General features: G+C 40.8%; 1 protein-coding gene across 3 annotated transcripts in view; it reads left to right on the top strand.

The window, feature by feature from the left end:
* The first annotated feature begins 1648 nt into the window (after nucleotides 1–1648).
* Nucleotides 1649–24212, top strand: part of LOC115195567 (rho GTPase-activating protein 18) — a 46859-nt gene continuing 24295 nt past the window's right edge. Inside the window, exon 1 of one of the 3 annotated variants that reach the window (XM_029755550.1) lies at nucleotides 1649–1938. In XM_029755550.1, the coding sequence (XP_029611410.1) occupies nucleotides 1796–1938 (143 nt within the window). In that variant the 5' untranslated portion in view covers nucleotides 1649–1795. Of the gene's footprint in view, nucleotides 1939–13525; nucleotides 14093–23955; nucleotides 24164–24212 lie in introns of those variants that run through there. The other 2 variants (XM_029755552.1, XM_029755551.1) reach the window with 2 other exon arrangements.

The following is a 24212-nucleotide window of genomic DNA, read 5'->3' as shown; positions in this document are numbered from 1 at the left end:
AAGAGCAGTTGGAGGCCACGGAAGGAGAGTTGTATGGCATTGAAGCTCGTTTGGAGGTTTGTTAACACAGTGTCCAAAGAAGGGCCAGAAGTATACAGAATGGTGTCGTCTGCGTAGAGGTGTATCAGAGACTCACCAGCAGCAAAACATAAACATAAAACATACTATATCCCAGTGAAACTGAATTACATGTACTCAGAAATGTCCTTCCTCTGCTGGAGGTGTAAAACACAAAAGGGGACATATTTGCATACGTTATGGTCTTGTGAAAGCTGTCTGAATTCTGGCAAAGAGTTATTTTGTTATTTTATCGCAGCATGTCTACAGATTCTCCCTTCTCCCTGTTTTTGCTTGCTTGGAAATGTTGATACTGGAGACTGTTATCTGAAGAAACTGTGTAACCAAGCATTTATATTAATGTGCATTACCATTAATGTGAAGCTTGGTTATCCTCCCCCAATGTCAAGTTATGTATCACTAGATTTGATTTATTACAAGATTACGGCTATACTATATGGAATACAGTCCGACTAAAGGAGTCTGTATTGAAAACATGCCCAAGTTAGGGGAGATACCCATTTAGGCAATCCCTAGCTGCTGGGCTGCTCAGTCCTGGCCCTGGGGGTCTGCTGTCCTGTGGGTTGTCTCTCTCGCCTTGACCTAACACACCCGACACCAATAATGAATGCTTCACTAAGATTCTAAAGCTGAGTGGGGTGTGTTGGTTTGGCGCGCTGCGGTGAGGTGGACCCATAGGGACAGGATGGGGCGACCCAGCTATATTGTGTGCAAGTAAAAAGAGCTCTAAAGTACTATTAGTCATATGAGATGAATTATATGGAGGATTTGCTGTTTCTGTGTGTAAATGTATATTTGAGGTGTATGTGGTTATTTTTTGTATTTTGTATTTTATTTTTTTATAAATCAAAGGTGTGAACTGCGAAATAAATAGTCTTGGGAGAGAGTTGAGTTATTGACTAGACTGGTGGGGGTCTAGCATGCAGGTGGCTTGGGCAGGCTGGTCGATCTGGCTGAAATTTCATATAGAGGATGTCTTAATAAAGACAATCAAAAGTCTTTGTATTTTTTTTTCAAGAGTTGTTCATGTGTTAGGCTATTGGTTCAATACCATTGGCATAAGGAAGGTCACTACCTATCAGGTAACTTGTGTGAGAGCTTGCTGAATAAGGGGGGAAACACCCCACGTGGACCTCTTCTGTCGTCACACCATTTATTATCCAACTTGTATGGGATGGTACATACTTTTCCCATTATGTGAACTCAGGGGAGACCATAGCAGCACAATGACAGGTGAGGTGGTGAGTTTCTATAATCTCTCAACTGACTCAATGTAAACAAAGCAACTGCACATATAAAACATTTATGAAGAGGGGTAAGAAAGATACACGGTGGCATACAAAATCTCCACTGACCTTTCAAATCCTGTCACTTAGTGAATTATATATTTATTCAGCTATATGGAAAGTATCTAGAACAATACACAAGAGGTTGAAGCACGAGCTAAAATAAACACGTGTACTAATGTTGACATTTGCCCATAGGCTTATCTAATTTACATATGGAAGCGAAACGTTTTATGGAAATAAGCCGATTGGACGTGCCGCATGATAGCGCCATACGCTCGACGCAGTGGTGTCGGATTTCACCGTGAGCAGACGCGAGAGTGGCAGCGGTGGATTGCTTTATTTATTTTCTGTAAAGAGTAGCGTAGCGAGTGCCCAATGCGAAGTACACTAAACCCGGCCGGTTACAATAGCCAGGCGCCTACTTTGGTATGATATTTTGGCGGTCAGCGATGGAAATCATAGACTCGGGCAGTGTGATTTTAACAGCTTACCATTCATACGCACCGTCCAGGATACATTTGGTGGATGAGGGCTGTGCAACTCCGCTGTCTCCAGGACACTCTTCTTGCAGGTAACTGGCACGCCACCGTGTCTTTGTTGTAGAAAAAAGCTACAGGATGAATTAACAAGATGTATATGACCTGTTTAACTACCATGGTGTTAGTATCCATATGCATTGATGTAGCTTTTAAACAAATAGGACTGGGTAAGGTGCTCTGAGAGCGAGAGCGTGGGAAAAAAATAGTCTCTGCAGTCAGTTTACTGCCTCGCTACTTGCGGTGATGTTGAGTAGGCTAGCCTAGATCTATCCAAAAAGCTTTAAAGATGTTAATGCATTGGTTTCTCCTGAAATGTCTTGTTGGTTTCTGTATACAACCACCATATATATAGGATTGTAACATCTTGGGCATAGTTCTGACCCCCTCTAGACCTGAAGCGCTTTTCAAGGATATCAAACGAACGTGCTAATAAGAAGACACTCTATTGGATGCAATAAGGAGACACATGCAGGATGATGTTACAAGCTGGAACTGATTTTTGAAGTCCGTTTTACATTGTAGGTTCTGAAGGGTATAGGTCACTAGGCCAGGATTTTGGTATGGTTACCTGGCCTCAAATCAACAATTTCAACAATAGGATATCTCAAACTGTTCTACCCTTCCCTTGATTTGGTGCCTCAGGGTATTTAGAGACCTGACTATTTACTAATTGTTGAACCTTCCATCTACATAGTCTGCAGTTCAATAACTTTACAAAAAAGGAAGGCTGTACCACATACCATGAAAAACCCTGTATAATTATGTATGCTGGATATTTAATCCAAGGAGACTGACAACATTGTTTAGATGGGGGGGTCAGTCCAACAAGACACTCACGCACAAGGTGGCATTTAAAAACGCTTATGTCTGGGTACGACCATTGAACATAACAACCATAATTATGTCTATTAAATCATTACAACTAGCCATTTTCATAGACACATAAAGAAAAGGAATAGCAAATTGTTCAGGTTTCAGTGGTGGATTTAACACAGCCAATATTTTATGATTTCTGGGGAGTAGCTTATTAATTAGGGCACACCGTAGCGAAAATTAAAATCAGCGTTTCTTATGAACAAGTTCAGGAGTCCCTCCCTGTTTCAATCCATTTTCTTCTGTTTGTTGCCTAATGAATACGACCCTGGACTGTTTGGACTGCAAACTGATTTAACCTAGCTGTGTGTATGTTAAAGTTGGCTGTATTTTACGTCATTGGCAGAGCTACATTCATTTGGCATTGAACTGGAATATTTATTGATGAAGTGCTCTGTGTCTGTTATGGTGTTTGGAGTTGGAAGGTAACCACTGTACTGTAAATGTAGTCTTCAGACCGCTTTCATTGGCTCTCTGGCTCTCTCCCCATTCTAACTATGAATTCATTACATCAAGGGAAGTGTGTGTGTGTGTGTGTGTGTGTGTGTGTGTGTGTGTGTGTGTGTGTGTAATGCATTAGACCTGTGTAAATATTAGACCAAAAGAAGGAAGATTAAATATTACTTGTACTTAAATCAATTTTATTGAACCTAAATCAGACCATGAGCCAGGAAAATGAACTCGCGCACGTCATTGACTAGATGTTTTGTTATTTGAACACTTTCTTTTAGAATTCACTCTATTTCCAAGGATCTGTGTGAGAGCTGTTGACCTGTACTGTGGTGGGTACAATACATGATGTCTGTGCTGACAGAATTCCATTTGCTGCCCCACCTGAACAACTCAAGAACATCTAATCTCCCAGCATGGCCAGTTTTCCTAGATGCTTGCTTTGTTTGGCCACTTGTCCCCAGTGTGCGTGCGCATGTGTGCCTGTGTGTCATCGGGGGGTGATGATCGTGATGTCAGCCCCGAGCTACCCAGGGTCAGGCACCGATAGGGGAGCCAGCCTCGTCTTGTGTGGCATGCCAAAAAGTTGCCGCACCCACATCCTTTAAGTCTGAAAATATTTACATTATCCGAGACACATATGGTGTTTACCCTGAGATATTTTGAGGTCCTTAGATATGTAAAATCGGTCTTGCTCTTGAATTAATTGATGCTTTTTTGGTGTTAAAGCTTATCTGTTTTTCTGTGGGTATTTTGACAAAAATTGTCAATATTTTGGGGTGATCATATCATAATCTGATGGCAGTTGTGTGTTGATAAGACAAAAAATGCTACATGTTTTCACATGAAACTATACTTTGGCTACCAGTACAAGGTTAGATAAATATTAAGGGCATGGTGTTTCTCTGTCTCTCTGCTGTTTATACAACTGTATCAGACAGTAGGCAATCTCTTATGTTCATTTTGTATGTACTGAAGCGACTATCAGAGGAATGATAAGACAGCCATTATAAGACAGCCATTAGTCATTATGAGTGATTCCGAATGAAACAAGGACACGTTTTTAAGTTTTGATCCAATTTGTAAGCATAACCAACAGAGTGAATGGGAAAATTGATTCAAAATGGTCACCCTCTGCTGGTGATTTGCTAAATGTGGCATGATACAAGTAAAAAGTGGGCTGTGATGGGTTACGTAGCCTACTGTGCCAATTTCTCTGTATAAAATGGGCCATCATTTTAAAACTAGCAAATATCCCACTCTGGAACTTTTACATGCCTGTAGAGTATCTTATGTTATTTATATGTATATTATGTTCTCTCTCTATCTATCTCTCTAATTATTGTTATTTTTTTCAAGAATTACTGAAAAAATATGTTATTGAAATATATCTCCACACACACACAAGTATGTGGACACCCTTTCAAATTAGGCTATTTATATGGCTTTCCTTTGCTGAGCAGCTGCACACAAGCCTAAGATCACCATGCGCAATGCCAAGCTTCGGCTGGAGTGGTGTAAATCTCCCTGACATAGAACTCTGGAGCAGTGGAAACGCGTTCTCTGGAGTGATGAATCACACTTCGCCATCTGGCAGTCCGACTAACTAATCTGGGTCTTGAGGATGCCAGGAGAACGCTACCTGACCCAATGCATAGTGCCAACTGTAAAGTTTGGTGGAATAATGGGGAAGGCCCTTTCCTGTTTCAGCATGACAATGCCCCCCGTGCACAAAGCGAGGTCCATACAGAAATGGTTTGTAGAGATCGGTGTGGAAGAACTTGACTGGCCTGCACAGAGCCCTGACCTCAACCCCATCGAACACCTTTGGGATTAATTGGAGCGCCGACTGCGAGCCAGTCCAAATCACCCAACATCAGTGCCCGACCTCACTAATGCTCTTGTGGCTGATTGGAAGCAAGTCCCCGCAGCAATATTCCAACATCTAGTAGAAAGCCTTCCCAGAAGAGGGGAGGCTGTTGTAGCAGCAAAGTGGGGACCAACTCCATATTAATGATCTTGGTATGAGATGTTCGACCAGCAGGGACCAACTCCATATTAATGATCTTGGTATGAGATGTTCGACCAGCAGGTGTCCACATACTTTTGAGAGAGCGAGAGATGCAGCACCTATAGATGAAACATTATGGAGTCTTAAAAAGGCCTGGGTAAGGCCAAAATGTCAGAAATATGCCAACTTTGATTCAGAATTTCTCAATTAGGCTTTTAGATGCAAATGTCAACAAACCTGCCTACAAAGGACCATTCTATGGATAAAATGTAGTGAATAATAAAAAATAATTGTCATGGTTTTGAATGCAACCACTCTTATCCCATTATAGTCATGCCATTAAAATGGAATTACTAGTCATGTCAAGATTGGAGAAATAACTTTTAAACAAGGAGAGAGTGTCTAAGAACAGAAGTCTGTCTGGAATCAAGTTTGCCATATTACACCAGGACAATTCATCAAAACATCATTGACATTCACTGCTTTAGCTGTTATAGTTGTATTTCATCCAGGCCACTGAAGCCAGTGCTTTTGGGAGGGGGTTAGTCTATTTTTAGGAGAGCTCAGCTTTCACTCTTGACTGGTTTATTAGCCCACTTCCATGACCCATTTGATTTATAATCTCAAATGAATCTCCCCATCTAACACTGTCTGAAGTGGCTCAGAAGGAAATGATTGTTGGCCACGTAAATCAAAGGCTATTTATTGTAAAGGACACAGCTGGGCATACCACCACGACTCATCATGTGATAAAATAGAAAAGTGGCACAAAATAATTTTACTCATTGGATCAGATAAAACAGAGGAGTGTGCTGCTATACACTGTGTGTGTGTGTCTCACTTCCAGGTAACATAATTCCCACATGCTAAAGGCTGGAGATGTTTGTGTGGGTCTGTGTACCTTTTTGATGTGTGTGTGCTGACATTCGTTTCAGCACCGGCACGTGGGTAGGGGCATTTCGGTCACCGGCAGGATTACTTTCAAAGCTTATTCCCATAGAGTTGTGTGTGACACACAATGGTAACCTCTGGTACTCGGGTGTCTCCCTATGAATGTGCCTATTGTAGCCGGTGAAAGACAAGCTCTCCGCTTTCAACCGCCTTTGTGATAATTAGTGGTATTGATGGCTGCAGGGTGTGCTGTTGGGACTTCAGAGCTGTTTTCTCACACACACACTACTGACATCTGTGGACATCCATATTGGGTGGCTATTTTTGGTGTTTTGATGACTTCTTTTTAGGGGGGGTGACTGTTGGCCTTTTGAATGACTGTGTTCTGGTTTTGGATGACTGTATTTGGATGAGTATTTTACGTTTGGATAACGTTTAGATGACTGTATTTAGCTTTATGGATGACTTTTCTATTTTTGGGTTATGCACGTTCAATGACTGACTGTCAATAAACTCTTTAATTGAAAAGCCATCCTGGCACCAATCTATTTACAGTTGAAGTCGGAAGTTTACATACACTTAGGTTGGACTCATTAAAACTTGTTTTTCAACCACTCCACACATTTCTTGTTAACAAACTATAGTTTTGGCAAGTCGGTTAGGACATCTACTTTGTGCAAGAGACAAGTAATTTTTCCAACAATTGTTTACAGACAAATTATTTCACTTATAATTCACTATCAAAATTCCAGTTGGTCAGAAGTTTGCATACACTAAGTTGACTGTGCCTTTCTACAGCTTGGAAAATTCCAGAAAATTATGTCATGGCTTTAGAAGCTTCTGAAGCTAATTGACATCATTTAAGTCAATTGGAGGTGTGGATGTATTTCAAGGCCTACCTTCAAACTCAGTGCCTCTTTGGTTGACAAAATGGGAAAATCAAAAGAAATCAGCCAAGACCTCAGAAAATTTTTTTTTAGACCCCCACAAGTCTGGTTCATCCTTGGGAGCAATTTCCAAACGCCTGAAGGTACCACGTTCATCTGTACAAACAATAGTACGCAAGTATAAACACCACCATGGGATCAAGCAGCCGTCATACCGCTCGGGAAGGAGACGCGTTCTGTCTCTTAGAGATGAACGTACTTTGGTGTGAGAAGTGCAAATCAATCCCGGAACAACAGCAAAGGACCTTGTTAAGATGCTGGATGAAACAGGTACAAAAGTATCTATATCCAGCTCAGCAAAGAAGAAGCCACTGCTCCAAAACCGCCATAAAACAACCAGACTACGGTTTGCAACTGCACATGGGGACAAAGATTGTACTTTTTGGAGAAATGTCCTCTGGTCTGATAAAAAAAAAAATGGAACTGTTTGGCCATAATCACCATCGTTATGTTTGGAGGAAAAAGGGGGAGGCTTGCAAGCCGAAGAACACCATCCCAACCGTGAAGCACGGGGGTGGCAGCATCATGTTGTGGGTGTGCTTTGCTACAGGATGGACTGGTGCACTTCACAAAATAGATGGTATCATGAGGCAGGAAAATTATGTGGATATATTGAAGCAACATCTCAACACATCAGTCAGGAAGTTAAAGCTTGGTCGCAAATGGGTCTTCCAAATGGACAATGACCCCAAGCATACTTCCAAAGCCCTGACCTCAAGCCTATCGAAAATTTGTGGGCAGAACTGAAAAAGCATGTGCGAGCAAGGAGGCCTACAGATCTGACTCAGTTACACCAGCTCTGTCAGGGTGAATGGGCAAAAATTCACCCAACTTATTGTGGGAAGCTTGTGGAAGGCTACCCAACACGTTTGACCCAAGTCAAACAATTTAAAGGCAATGCTACCAAATACTAATTGTGTGTATGTAAACTTCTGACCCACTGGGAATGTGATGAAAGAAATAAAAGCTGAAATAAATCATTCTCTCTACTTTTTTATTCTGACATTTCACATTTTTAAAATAAAGTGTTGATCCGAACTGACCTAAGACAGGGAATTTTTACTAGGATTAAATGTCAGGAATGGTGAAAACTGAATTCAAATGTATTTGGCTAAGGTGTATGTAAACTTCCGACTTCAACTGTATGTCCTATACTTCAACAAACGTGTCAGTTGTCGATGGTAGCTTTTCTGTAAAACACTTCCCATTTCAATGTAGGGCAATTCCACGGTGACAGAGTGATGCTGAGACTCACTTTTTTCACTTTAAAATGTATGCCAAACAAAACCATTGATTGCTAAGTTTAACAAACCATACACCCATATGCAAAAGTCTACTTTTAACAATTGCCACAAAATTTGACTAAAACACACTTGAGGAACAGTGCAGATGCTAAGCTTGGTAACAGAATGACAGTCAATCTCCCTTATTTTTTGAAAACATGGTCAGAAACTAATGTTATCTATTCTGAATTAAGATTCGAAGAAAGATTGGGGTGTCAGCTAAGATATGAAAAATCTCTTTCTGTTATTGAAATACAGTAAGTGAAGTGGATCAACACCCGGTAACAGAATGACATCATAGGTACTCAAAGGTAGAAACATTTAATTATCCTCCTTTTCATGTTTGGGTGTTATTCTACACATTATTCTAATGAGCTCCCCCCACCCTTTACATTTTTTAAATTTTTTATTGAGTATCCAAAACACAATATTCTTGCAGTGAAGCCGCTCAACAACTGCACCACACCAGTCATCCAACAGACTCCCATTCAGAGCGACACACAGAAGCATCCAGGGTCAACGCCCTGCTGAAGGGCACGTCGACAGATCTCCCATAAGGGACAAAAAAAGAAAACGGGGACGCGAACCCTCGAAGATCCCCCGACCCCATACAGTTCCCCATAGCTGTCCCTCAACCATCCCAGACCCCTCCCACAGTTACCCCCCCAGAAAGAAAACATACAATAATAAAAAAGAAAATGAATTCCATTCCCCACCCCCATGAACCCCTCCAATGCACCAACAACCAAGAAAATGAATTCATGAGAAAAAAGAAACAGAAAACAACAATGCAAAGAAAAACTAGGGACATCAAGGACAACTAAAATCATAACAGCAAGGCCAACTGTATATGTTTGAGTGCATGTCTGGCACTATTTACATATGAGAGTGTGTGTATATGCATGTGTACAAACTAGAAGTCGACCGATTAATCGGCATGGCCGATTTTAATTAGGGCCGATTTCAAGTTTTCATAACAATTACATAATCATAACGATTACATTGCACTCCACGAGGAGACTGCGTGGCAGGCTTGACCACCTGTTACGCGAGTGCAGCAAGGAGCCAAGGTAAGTTGCCAGCGAGCATTAAACTTATCTTATAAAAAAACAATCAATCTTAACATAATCACTAGTTAACTACACATGGTTGCTGATATTACTAGTTTAACTAGCTTGTCCTGCGTTGCAAATAATCAATGCTGTGCCTGTTAATTTATCGTCGAATCACAGCCTACTTCTGACTTCAAGCCTATCAACTCCCGAGATTAGGCTGGCAATACTATAGTGCCTATAAGAACATCCAATAGTCAAAGGTATATGAAATTGTTAGAGCCAGAAAAGCAACAAAAAAAAGCCAATAAAAATTACATCAAATTGATCAGAAATATAGTGTAGACATAGTCATTTACAACATGAACAATTGTAGCTGGAAACAGCAGATTTTTTATGGAATATCTACAAAGGCGTACAGAGGCCCATTATCAGCAACCATCACTCCTGTGTTCCAATGGCACCTTTTGTTAGCTAATCCAAGTTTAACATTTTAAAATGTTAATTGATCATAAGAAAATCCTTTTGCAATTATGTTAGCACAGCTTAAAACTGTTGTGCTGATTTAAAGAATCAATAAAACTGTCTTTCTTTAGACTAGTTGAGTATCTGGAACATCAGCATTTGTGGGTTTGATTACAGGCTCAAAATGGCCAGAAATAAAGGACTTTCTTCTGAAACTCGTCAGTTTATTCTTGTTCTGAGAAATGAAGGCTGTTCCATGCGAGAAACTGAAGATCTCATACAACTCTGTGTACTACTCCCTTCACATAACAGCGCAAACTGGCTATAACCAGAATAGAAAGAGTGGGAGGCCTCGGTGCACAACTATTATGAGGGTATGTTTTGCAGCATGAGTTGAAGCACGCTTTGTTGCGAAATTGGAAGACGATTATGGATTTAATTTTGGATTGGAGATGCTTAATGTGAGTCTGGAAGGAGAGTTTACAGTCTAACCAGACACCTAGAATATGTGGACAACTACAAATACCTAAGTCAGAACTGTCCAGAGCAGTGATGCTGGACCAGCGGGCAGGTGCGGGCAGCGATCGGTTGAAGAGCATGCATTTAGTTTTACTTGCATTTAAGAGCAGTTGGAAGCCACGGAAGGAGAGTTGTATGGCATTGAGCTCGTCTGGAGGTTAGGTAACAGCGTCCAAAGAAGGGCGAGATGTATTCAGAATGGTGTCATCTGCATAGAGGTGGATCAGAGAATCACCAGCAAGAGCGACATCATTGATGTATACAGACAAAAGAGTCGGCCGAGAATTTAACCCTGTGACACCCCCATAGAGACTGCCAGAGGTCCGGACAACAGGCCCTCCGATTTGACACACTGAACTCTATCTGAGAAGTAGTTGGTGAACCAGTCATTTGAGAAACCAAGGCTATTGAGTCTACCGATAAGAATGTGGTGATTGACAGAGTCGAAAGCCTTGGCCAGGTCAATGAATACGGCAGCACAGTATTGTCTCTTATCGATGCCGGTTATGATATTGTTTAGTACCTTGAGCGTGGCTGAGGTGCACCCATGACCAGCTCGGAAACCAGATTGCATAGCGGAGAAGGTATGGTGGGATTTGAAATGGTCGGTGATCTGTTTTGTTAACTTGGCTTTCGAAGACCTTAGAAAGGCAGGGTAGGATAGATATAGGTCTGTAGCAGTTTGGGTCTAGAGTGTCTCCCCCTTTGAAGAGGGGGATGACTGCGGCAGCTTTCCAATCTTTGGCGATCTCAGACGATACGAAAGAGAGGTCGAACAGGCTAGTAATAGCGGTTGCAACAATTTCGGCTGATAATTTTAGAAAGCGAGGGTCCAGATTGTCTAGCCCAGATTGTTTTGCATGACAATGCCCCAGTGCACAAAGCAAGGTTCATACAGAAATGATTTGTCGAGGTCGGTGTGGAAGAACTTCACTGGCCTGCACAGAGCCCTGACCTCAACCCGTTTCACCTTTAGGCTATATTGAAACACTGACTGCAAGCCAGGCCAAATCACCAGACCTCACCAATGCTCTTGAGGCTGAATGGAAGCAAGTACCCACATCTATGTTCTAACATCTAGTGGAAAGCCTTCCCGGAAGAGTGGAGGCTGTTATAGCAGCAAAGGGGAGACCAACTCCATAATAATGCCCATGATTTTGGAATGAGGTGTTCGACGAGCAGGTGTGCGACTCTATATTTTTATAACTTACAGTTTATTCACCGTTAGTCAGAACCTCTACACTAAATAATTTTCTCTGGGTGTGCGCCAGCTCATGCTTTGTTTGACGAGCAGTCATCTAGTGTACTTCAGGGAATTGTCTGATGCCCTCCCAGCTCCCCTCTCTCAATCCCTCAGAGTCCATCTCCAATAACCATTATTAGATCTTAAAGGAAAACTCCTCCATAAAATTATATTTTTGTATTTATTTCCTTAGTCCATTGTTGACATGGTCCGAAAATGTTTTGCTTGTCAGCAATCCAAGTTTTTAAGATATGTAACTTTCAAAATACAGAAATCATCCCCATATATACTGGCAAACCAAGAAATAATAACGACCTGTCCTCCTCTCCTAATTTCGCCAGAACTCTTATTCATTTTACAGCAGGTTTGCAAGTCATAAAAATGTATAAAACTACATTGTAGATAAATCCTTACTTCCCTCTTTCCCAAGCCAAGGGGATGCGCTTTAATCACATAAACAAAATTGTTATCAGTAAAAACTAATTGGTAGGTCTACATTTACTTGTTAATTATGTGAACTTTCATAATCCGACGCTCATTAGGTAGAGAAATAAAAAATATTTTAAAAACAATATGTGGGTTTTTGGTAATAGAATAACAAGACAAGACTTCTTACAGAATGCAAATCATTTCTGCAAAACGAAATATACATGTTGATATTTGTTGTCAAGGGCCTTCAACATAATTGTCTTAAAATATTTTTTCTAGTAGCTATTTAAGCCCCATTTTCCATGTATGTGACCAAAAATCAAAGCCTTTGCTTAGACCCAATTTTAGGATGGTTGAGTTCCTTCATTTATAAAAAAGTTTGTGGTCATACGCCCATCCTTAAAACATAGGTGCTGGGCTAATAAAGAATAGAACATGAAGGCTTGCACACTGTTAAAGCTCCCAATTCACCGCAGTGTGCGGGCCTTCTTGTTCTATACTGACTTCCTTTATTTCCCAAAAATATAGACTCTTAGCTTTCATTTGACATTCGATATGCTCCTATAAACTTCACATTGGTGCTCATAGATCATTTAACATGCAGGGGTGGTTCTAGACCATTTCAACAGGGGGGCCAAGCTGGGGCCAGTTGTACTGTTAGAGGGGCCAGTTACATTAGACGTTATTGTTGTCATATCGTTTTCTTCACTGCATTGCAGGCATTAGCAGGCAAAAGACCATGTTCATAATCATTCAACAACTTATTTGCATTTTGTGTCTAATAACGGATGTAAAAAAAGAACAATAGCAAAAATTAGTTATGTAAAAATGATTTCATATTCCACATTTAGGGGGGCCACAAGGGGGTCCAAAATTGTTGTCACACGGGCACTGCCCCCCCTCCCCCCCCCCCCCCCCAGAACCGCTAGTGTTAACATGGAAATGACCTGCCGTGTTTTTCATTCAGGCAACGTGACATGGAACTACAGTGACAAGCCTGAGGAAGTTGTTCTTCTGCCTGACTAAATGGATCAGAAAAACCCAATGAGAGTTTCTATCATTTGCTATTACTATCTGCACATTTCATCATTTCTGACATGCCCCCGTGATTAAAATGAATTAGAAGTACATGCTTTGTAGAAATTGAAAAAATAACATGGTAAAGGGACATGCACTTTGATTGACTGGTTAAAGTCTGTGAATAGCAGTCAAGTGTGGCGCATTGTTTCTGACATTCCGCTCAGTGCTTTATTACCTAGTGAGTGAACACATCCCCTCAAGGCACTCATAACTTGCAGGATGTAGCCTTCAATGACGGGTTTCAAGAAAGCAATAATGGAAAAAAGGGTCTATAGTTCAACATGTGCACAAAGGGATTATCGAAAACAAGAATGTGGGTACGCGTGAATGAACTGAATTGTGTGTGTGGTCACTGAAACTGCCGTATTTGAACTTTACCCCTTATGATGACCGAAACAAAGTACACTATTCAAGTACTTCTCAAACTGACTCACTCGGTGTTGACATAGTGGAATTGAAACCACCTACCTATGGTGAAGACGTCGGACCGAAATAGCAGCCTTCAAACACATGAAATAGGACAACGATTACTTCACCAAAATGAAATGACTCAGATGACTGACAGGAAGAGTGACTTCCTCCGTTGCCGTTTTGACAATGTTGCCTGTCCACATTCCACTACTCTATTCTCAGGTAGGACTGAGCGATATACAGAGTATACCTGTGCGTTCTGGCCGAGTTTCAGGCAGTCATCAGCTTCCAGTGGACTGAGCTATCTAGACCATAACAGCTGACTTTAGACTGTACCTGAGCAGTCTTGGACTGGACTATAGAAAGATTCTGATCCTCTCAATTTCTTTATTTCTACACCTGAGGGACTTTGAACATGTAAACAGGCACTCATGTTCCCCTGTAACGTACACGGCTACTGTATAATATCAACAGTGTCTATAATAAGGGGAAGAAGTTGGACACTTAACAGCGACTCTGTAAACAGTTGAGGGTGAGTGGTTGATTTATCAGGTGGAGAATTGTTTATTTGCAATGGTGGATTTATTGTTTTAAAATGTATATGCAGCACGTAAATGACAGACTATGCAATCCTTCCTCCCATGTCTGTATTCAGAAACGTGTTGTTTTTAAAAGGATGAGTTAAAAGACTTATGTTACAGTATGATAGGAATGTCTGTTATACAAATGAAAAAAGGAGAGTAAGTAAACTGTGATTTTGTGAGATTAACGGATACTTTGTACCTAGACTAATTTCTAAATGGAGAGTTGTGTGTTTTTACTGTAGCTCGGACCTTTCTGGCTATAAACAGCCCCTGAAGTCATAACATTGCTCTTGACAACAGTCTCAATGTAGAGACGATCTTCCAATCACAAGAGTACTTGGATCATATCGCTTGATTTGATTATTTCTTTAAAGTACGAAAAGATACTGCTGGTGTGTGTGTGTGTGTGTGTGTGTGACAGTTTCACCCTTGTTGCGCTGCCTCTTCCCACAAGAACTGCTTTGCATAGCACGGCAGGAGGTGTGAATTTGAAAGGGAAATAATCACTATGCAGTTGATGATAGCAGACTCGCACGCACATACACACACACACACACACTGTAATCTGTTACTGCATGTTGCCTAGATTTAGTCAGCATTATTTGTGCAGTGCATTCTGTAAGAGATCGGGATGGACATGCAAGGCTGACCAAAACAGCAGACAGCTCTCATGGTGAAAGTGTATTTATGTAAAAGAGACTACAAAAGTGCCTCTCAAGCCTAATTTGATGTTCTGAATCTGTTTTGGGTTACAGATGGTCACCTGTGCACCCCAGAAAACAGCTGAAGCTTCTTAAAACTAGGAATGTTGTAACAATGGCGAAGCGTCACCGTAAAATACTCAAACCTGGAGTGCAATGTCATTCCAGGTTTTATTTAACCCCTTACAGTGCCTTCAAAAAGTATTCACACCCCTTGACTTTTTCCACATTTTGTTGTGTTCGAGCTTGAATTTGAAATGGTTTAATTGAGATTTTGTGTCATTGGCCTGCACACAAAATTCCACTTTGACATTATGGGGTAATGTTTTAACTTTCAATATTTTTCATTAATTAGAAATTAAAAGCTTTAAGGTCTTGAGTCGATAAGTATTCAACCCCTTTGTTATGGCAAGCCTAAATAAGTTCAGGAGTAAAACATGTGCTTAACAAGTTGCATGGACTCACTCTGTGTGCAATAGAAGTGTTTAAAACATTTTTTTACGACTAACTCATCTCTGTACCCCACACATACATTTTCAATTTATTTAACCTTTTATTAACTTGGAAATTCAGATAAGAACAAATTCTTATTTACAATGACGTCCTACCAAACGGTCTCCTGCGGGGACAGAACGGGTGTTGTATGTGGAGGATGAGTGTTGCAGTAGACATCTTAGATAGGGGGGAGTGAGGCCTAAGAGGGTTTTATAAATAAGCATCAACCAGTGGGTCTTGCGACAGTTATACAGAGATGACCAGTTTTACAGAGGAGTATAGAGTGCAGTGATGTGTCCTATAAGGAGCATTGGTGGCAAATCTGATGACCGAATGGTAAAGAACATCTAGCCACTTGAGAGCACCCTTACCTGCCGATCTATAAATTATGTCTCCGTAATCTAGCATGGGTAGGATGGTCATCTGAATCAGGGTTAGTTTGGCAGCTGGGGTGAAAGAGGAGCAATTACGAGAGAGGAAACCAAGTCTAGATTTAACTTTAGCCTGCAGCTTTGATATGCGCTGAGAGAAGGACAGTGTACCGTCTAGCCATACTCCCAAGTACTTGTATGAGGTGACTACCTCAAGCTCTAAACCCTCAGATGTAGTAATCACACCTGTGGACAGAGGGGCATTCTTCTTACCAAACCACATGACCTTTGTTTTGGAGGTATTCTGAACAAGGTTAAGGGTAGAGAAAGCTTGTTGGACACTAAGAAAGCTTTGTTGTAGAGCATTTAACACAAAATCCGTGGAGGGGCCAGTTGAGTATAAGACTGTATCATCTGCATATACAGTACATGGATGAGAGAGCTTCCTACTGCCTGAGCTATGTTGTTGATGTAAATTGAGAAGAGCGTGGGGCCTAGGGTTGAGCCTTGGGGTACCCCCTTGGTTACTGGCAGTGGCTGAGACAGCAGATTTTCTGACTTTATACCCCGCACTATTTGAGGTAGTTAGCAAACCAGGCCAAAGACCCCTCAGAGACACCAATACTCCTTAGCTGGCCCACAAGAATGGAATGGTCTACTGTGTTAGATTTTCAAGCTGATTTTAACCTGTTTGGGGTAGGGGGCAGTATTGAGAATTTTGGAAAAAATATGTTCCCATTTTTAACGGCCTCCTACACCAACTCAGAAGCTAGAATATGCATATTATTGTTCAGGTTTGGATAGAAAACACTCTGAATTTTCTAAAACTGTTTGAATGGTGTCTGTGAGTATAACAGAACTCCTATGGCAGGCAAAAACCTGACAAGGCTTCAAGCAGGAAGTACCCTGTCTGACAAGGAGTCGTGCGTCTTACCTCTTTTTATTGAAAAGTAAGGATCTTAGCTGTAACGTGACAATTCCCAGGGCTCCAATAGGCTCTCAGAGCCCGCGAAATAACTGAAGGTTTACGAGGGAACCTCAGGTTGAAATATATTATCGCCTTTTGTAAGTGGATGCTCGGAGGACCTTTCAATGATGCGCGTGCATGAGTCGCTTCTGAGGAGAAATTTTATTCGGCTGTTTAGGCTCAATGCATACTCCCGGTCGGAATATTAACACTTCTCTATGACATAAATGGCATAAAAATTGGTTTTAAACAGCGGTTGACATGCTTCGAAGTACGGTAATGGAATATTTAGACATTTTTGACACGCCAATGCGCCATGCGCGACACCGCGAAAAAGCATTCTAGAACTCACGAACAAAACGTCGCTGTTGGAACATAACGATGGATTATTTGGGACCAAACCAACATTTGTTATTGAAGTAGAAGTCCTGGCAGTGTATTCTGATGAAGAACAAGCAAGGTAAGAACATCTTTCTTATAGGAAATGTGATTTTGGTGGATGCTGACCTGGGTGGGTATCTAAATAGCTAGCCCTGTAATGCCGGGCTATGTACTTACATTATTGCAAAATGTGCTTCATCCGAAAAGCTATTTTAAAATCGGACATATCGAGTGCATAGAGGGGTAATGTATCTATAATTCTTAAAATAATTGTTATGCTTTTTGTGAACGTTTATCGTGAGTAATTTAGCAAACTGTTAGTAAATTCACCGGAAGTTTGCGGTGGTTATGCTTTTTCTGAACGTCACATGCTAATGTAAAAAGCTGGTTTTTGATATAAATATGAACTTGATTGAACAGACATGCATGTATTGTATAACACAATGTCCTAGGTGTGTCATCTGATGAAGATTATAAAAGGTTAGTGCTGCATTTAGCTGTGGTTTGGGTTTATGTGACATGATATGCTAGCTTGAAAAATGGCTGTGTGATTATTTCTGGCTGGGTACTCTGCTGACATAATCTAATGTTTTGCTTTTGTTGTAAAGCCTTTTTGAAATCGGACAGTGGGGTTAGATTAACGAGATTCTTGTCTTTAAATAGCTGTGAAATAGTCATATGTTTGAGAAATTGAAGTTATAGCATTTCTAACGATTCAAAAATCGCGCCACTGGATTTCAGTGGCTGTTACGTAGGTGGGACGAGTTCGTCCCACATGTACTAGAGAGGTTAAATAATAAAACTATGGCAAGACTTAAAAATGGCTGTCTAGCAATGATCAACAACCAACGGGGTATGGTGTGTAGATGGGTGAGGGGCAAAAAATGATATTTGATACGTTTTGAATTCAGGCTGTAACACAACAAAATGTGATAAGTCATGGGTATAAATACTTTCTGAAGGCACTGTATATTTAACCTGTTGGCTTGATTATGTAAATTGAGTTAGATTCAACTGTTATCACATTTTCTAAACTCTCTAAAGTCTGTTTTGTTCTACTGAATGCACTTGGTTAGGTTAAAATAGCTCCTGTAGCCTAACTTGATAGAAACAAATTTACTCAATATGGTCCACAGCCACTCCTCTGCCCACAAGAGAAATGTCTATGGCTTGAAACTGGGAAGTGAATGTTTACTTCTCAACCCATTAACAATGTCACATTTTCATTAGGGAAATGTTCTCTTAAGGTTGTTTTTTACTTTAGTCTATGGTTCATTGTATTATGGGCACATTTCAGTGGTTTCTCAAAGACTTCACTTTTTATTTTCATTCACCAGTTTTGTTTTGATTTGTCAACAGGGCAGGAGTTTACAGTCCAATACCACTAAATCTCTAGTTTAGATAGATATGTTTTCTACAAGCGGTATTAGATAACACTTTGACCATTTGGTAATGATTACACATACCATACTACGGCTATCTTTACAGGCCAAACAGGATGTATCTGCTGCTGCTGCAGTCAAGTTCCCCCTGAAACATTATCAAGGTAGCCTGTTTCTCACAATGGCCCTCAATACCATGAATAATAACACACCCAAAATTCGCTGCTTTCCCTTTCCAATTAACTTAATTCATCTTGTGATGTTACAGGCTGTGTTTGTAATGTAACTAGCGGCTTTGACAATAGAGGAAAAGGTCATTTGATTAGCAACACGCATTCCCCACCCACCTGAGGATCCTCTCCTTTTCAGCCATCTATTTCCTGTTTTGAGGGGAGCAAAATCCACTTGTCACTTAAATCTCGCTGGATTGATTGCTTTCATTTTGCTCTTTCCCACTCTTGTTTGTGCCAGTCGTTTTTTCCCGTTAACGTAACGATCGCGGAACCGTTTGTAATGACCTGTCAATCACACTCTGGTAATGGCTGAAATGGACTCAATGGAAAACATTGGCTTTCCGTTGCATCTATAAGAACCCTACAGCTTCGTCTGGGATTTAACGCACCGTCTCGACAGTTACATCACAAAAAAGAGAAGAAAGATCCAATAACTTTATTTTTAAGGGTGTTAATATTTGTGCAATTTTGATTTAATACATTTAAAATGTTTACAAATTATATGTGCTGTAATGACAGCAACTACCGAAAATGAACCCTCGGATTATAGTGATATTATGTCTGATCTCACAATGTTAAGGTTTAATTTAGAGCCAAGCATTTTGATTTTATATCGCATGGTTATCCTTCTCTTGACACACTTGTTGAATTATGCAAGAGAACGTGACAGCGTAGGTAGGCCTAGAGACGGAGCAAGTTTTTGGTGGTTGAAGCCCTTTTTAAATCAAATCAAATTGTATTTGTCACGTGCTGAATACAACACCTGACAGTGAAATGCTTACTTACAAGCCCTTAACCAAAAATGCATTTTAAGTATTAGAGTTAAAAAACATTTACTAAATAAACCAAAGTAAAAAATAAAATGAAAAGTAACAATAAAATAACAACGAGGCTATATACAGGGGGTACTGGTACCAAGTCAATGAGCGGGGGTACAGGTTAGTCTGTGTGTGTGTTTTTAAATATGATTTATTTTAAAAAAAATTGACCATGTTAAATGATCAGTGTAATTACGCACATTGATGTCAGACATGGAGACCCAGCCAATACTCTGTTGCTGATGAATGCAGGAGCAGGACAAGGCACCCTCTTTGTGACTGATGACTGGCATAAGGGCATGTACGTGACAGGCCTAAGTGGCTTATATGATCATGATGGTCATAATACTTCTTGACAGTGTCATAAAGTGTATTTGTCTTAGTCCAAATAAAGTGACACAGGATTGTCATAAAGTGTATTTTATACAATTGATTTGAAATATGATGAAAAAACATGATTGTTGTTGTAATGAATTCTTTACAATTTCAGAAACAAACTTTCAAACGAAGGGAAACTTCTTAGCAGGGAAAAAAACCATTTGAATAAATGTGGGTTGTGACACTGTTATGTAGGTGTCATAACCAGCCATAAAATAACACAATATAATTTCACAACGGGTGGAAATATATGGGTTATGACCATATTATGACAGGTTGTCAGCTGTTATGACATGGTTATGACCATATTATGACAGGTTGTCAGCTGTTATGACATGGTTATGACCATATTATGACAGGTTGTCAGCTGTTATGACATGGTTATGACCATATTATGACAGGTTGTCAGCTGTTATGACATGGTTATGACCATATTATGACAGGTTGTCAGCTGTTATGACATGGTTATGACCATGTCGTGACAGGTTGTCAGCTGTTATGACATGGTTATGACCATGTCGTGACAGGTTGTCAGCTGTTATGACATGGTTATGACCATATTATGACAGGTTGTCAGCTGTTATGACATGGTTATGACCATATTGTGACAGGTTGTCAGCTGTTATGACATGGTTATGACCATGTCGTGACAGGTTGTCAGCTGTTATGACATGGTTATGACCATATTATGACAGGTTGTCAGCTGTTATGACATGGTTATGACCATATTATGACAGGTTGTCAGCTGTTATGACATGGTTATGACCATATTATGACAGGTTGTCAGCTGTTATGACATGGTTATGACCATGTTATGACAGGTTGTCAGCTGTTATGACATGGTTATGACCATATTATGACAGGTTGTCAGCTGTTATGACATGGTTATGACCATATTATGACAGGTTGTCAGCTGTTATGACATGGTTATGACCATATTATGACAGGTTGTCAGCTGTTATGACATGGTTATGACCATATTATGACAGGTTGTCAGCTGTTATGACATGGTTATGACCATATTATGACAGGTTGTCAGCTGTTATGACATGGTTATGACCATATTGTGACAGGTTGTCAGCTGTTATGACATGGTTATGACCATATTGTGACAGGTTGTCAGCTGTTATGACATGGTTATGACCATGTCGTGACAGGTTGTCAGCTGTTATGACATGGTTATGACCATATTATGACAGGTTGTCAGCTGTTATGACATGGTTATGACCATATTATGACAGGTTGTCAGCTGTTATGACATGGTTATGACCATGTCGTAACTTTTTATGACACTGGATGTCGTGTTACCGAATAGTTTTTTAAACCTTTTAACAATTTCAGTTGACCGTTGCTACTTCGATGAAGAAGGATGAGCGTCCATTTTCCAATATTATTAACGGCCATTTTCAATTTAAACAGCAAACTTGACAGTGACGTAGCGCTAGGCTTATCAACAATAGAGATTGTGTTGGGGGAGGAGGACGTGAATTCAACCCGCAATACATGAGAATATTTGGCTGTCTGTGTCCCAACACGATTTCTGGACAAAAGTGGACACAACACAAGATGACGAATGACTATTAAGAAGAGCCATAGAGTAGACATTAGTCATGGGCAGCCACTGTTAGACAGCCTGACTTATGATGACGATCACTTATGTCATGACCAGCATTTGAGCACTGACCAGGTCCTGAGTTCAGATCCATTATCTAACTAATGACCCTTAGAGACCCAAAACATTCCCCTATAACTTATAAAACATTACTGATGTGACTGGTTATCTTCCGCTCCTCACTCACACATACAAACCCCCACCCGCCCACACACACCACTCAAGGAACCTATACATTCCCAATCAAGTGTGTTAATCAGTGAGAGGCAGCCATTACAGCCTTGTTCCTATTGATCTGTTGTTTGAGGATGTAGCATGCTGTTAATGCCCCTGCTTTTAAACCAGCCCTTTACTGAAGAGGAGCGCTCTATGTGCTGACACAGCCCATCTTTAGTGTGTGTGTGTGTGTGTGTGTGTGTGTGTGTGTGTGTCTCGCTTATTTTAAGGCCATAATGTCCACAGGCAGATCTGTGGGATCTGAGAGAGGTTTGAGAGGGTCTGCAGACTAAATAGAGTGGCTCCTGGCCTGCGGCGCTAGACTAGACTTGCTGTGTGTCCGGCAGTAGAAGAATTGGCCCTAAGGCTCTTGCTCTTCACTAGCCAGTAACAAGGGCCTCTTGTGTGCATCTGCTGCTGAGGTGGGGGCGGAAATTAGTAATCTAGCCCCACTCTGACCAGGTGTGTTGGAAATGGACAGTCCCTGTGTCTTTTTTATGTCACTGAAGGGACTGTTGAAGAAATAGACAGAGAAGGCCTATAGCTGGTTGAGTAAATGATTGATAGCAGTTGTTGTTGGTTGGGTTTAAGCGTTATCCTACAAAACTGGTAGATGTACGATAAGCTGAGTTGGACCATATGTACCAGACCTCTTGAGTTTATTTCTGGAAAGCCAGATGTTTTAGCCCCTAGCAGCCAGAGGACTAATTAAGGAAAAGTAGGCTTTTAGTTTCAACCTCTAAACTGATTTAAGGCCAACACGTGTTGATATTATTTGCACAGCTTCAAAGTTTAAGAGGAAATAAACAATCAGTCTACATTTTAGACACATGTCCTAAGGTCAGCAATTTGGCACGCATGTGCTTTTGATTTCATCTATCCTAAAAGTGTATGGACAATTTAATCAATAAGAGAGATGGAAAAAGGTTTTAGCTGATTATCAACTTAGGAAGAAGAGAGAGGGAGTAGCTCTGGCAGATTTTGATGGCACACTTCCAATACTTAACCTTTCAGCAGTGGGGCAAGGATATTGGCTAGACAGGAGAGCAGTTTTGTTGGTCTGACATGTTTAAAGATGCAGTGAGTGAGGCCAAACACATGTAAATGGTTATGCTTTTTGGGGGTATTGTTGTTGGATTGCAGACTTGGCTCTTTGGCCCTGGTGTTAACATTCTTTGAGGAATTAGGTGATGATTGGAGGGTCCCTGAGCTTTCTACTCCGATTACAGACCTTCGTGCCCTCTCTCTTTCTGTCTACTCTCTACTCTCTGCTTTCTCTCCATCGAGCCCAGACCAGCTCCACATGTTTCCAGTTTAGTCTTTTCGTCACCGTTGACCTACATACAATGTTGGGGGGCCTGTGCTCCAATCTGATTTCCTGGAGCTGAAATTTCTGCTTTGGTCGTTAAAGAAATATGAAATATTATATTTTCTCTCTGATTTGAATGACTTTGAAGCGTCAGCATTTCTGAACCACATTTCTCTACAGGAACTCATCCCAAAGGGATGTTTTTCAAAACATTTTGAAGATATTTAAATGAAATTCTTGTTTAGAGCAGAGCTTTTTGCAAGTTATTCACTTATGAAAAGACATCTGAGTGTAACAATGTTAATGTAATTGAAGTTTTTGGTATTCCCTGATTTTCTCATTTAAGTGGGCTCTGCATTTGTAGTATGAGTAGTCGAACTGTATAAACTAATTAGTGTATTTACAGAGATCTTATAAATAAATTACAATAGTATTGTGAGTGCTATTCCTAATTACATTTACATTTTAGTCATTTAGCAGACGCTCTTATCCAGAACGACTTACAGTAGTGAATGCATACATTTCATAAATTCTTTTCTCCGTACTGGTCCCCCGTGGGAATCGAACCCACAACCCTGGCGTTGCAAACACCATGCTCTACCAACTGAGCCACACGGGACCTAATTAGACTCATTATGGGTTAGGTTTGCCCTTAAAAAGGCCCATTTCTAAAATGTACCACAACTGCCATTTTCTCTCTCTCTCTCGCTCTCTCTCTTGTCAAAAAGAGAGGGAGAGGTGTTAACACGGTGGGCATGTAATGACCTATAAAGATGAAAGCAGAGAAGATGAATGGTAACCAGTGAATGTGTCGAGAGGGAGCAGTACAGGGGAAAGGGAGAAGGGAACGGGTGAAAAAGAGGAGGAGGATTAGAAAGAGACTGGTGGAGTGAGGGGAGGAGGAGGAGGAGGGGAGAAAGCTGGACTCTGAAAACTTGTGCCTCCCGCAGAGTGACGGCTGGAGGAAGAGAAAGGGGGGGGTGAGGGAGATGAGCTTGTGTTCCACAAAGACTCTCAGTCCATTGGAGGATATTCTGAGATTGAGTTGTGTGTCTCTCTCTCTAACTGGCTTCAAACAGCTTTGTTTATATACTACATGCAGGCACCTCTCGAGAGTTCACTCGCTCTTCTCTTCAGCTGGATGAAGAACTGAAAGGTAATCTGCCCTTTCAACCTCTGAAATACACTCGTTGTGTATGTTTGTG

Source organism: Salmo trutta, chromosome 6 (genome assembly GCF_901001165.1).
Source record: "Salmo trutta chromosome 6, fSalTru1.1, whole genome shotgun sequence".
In the NCBI taxonomy this organism is placed as follows: Eukaryota; Metazoa; Chordata; class Actinopteri; order Salmoniformes; family Salmonidae; genus Salmo; species Salmo trutta.
This window is presented reverse-complemented; position numbering and strand designations above follow the sequence as displayed.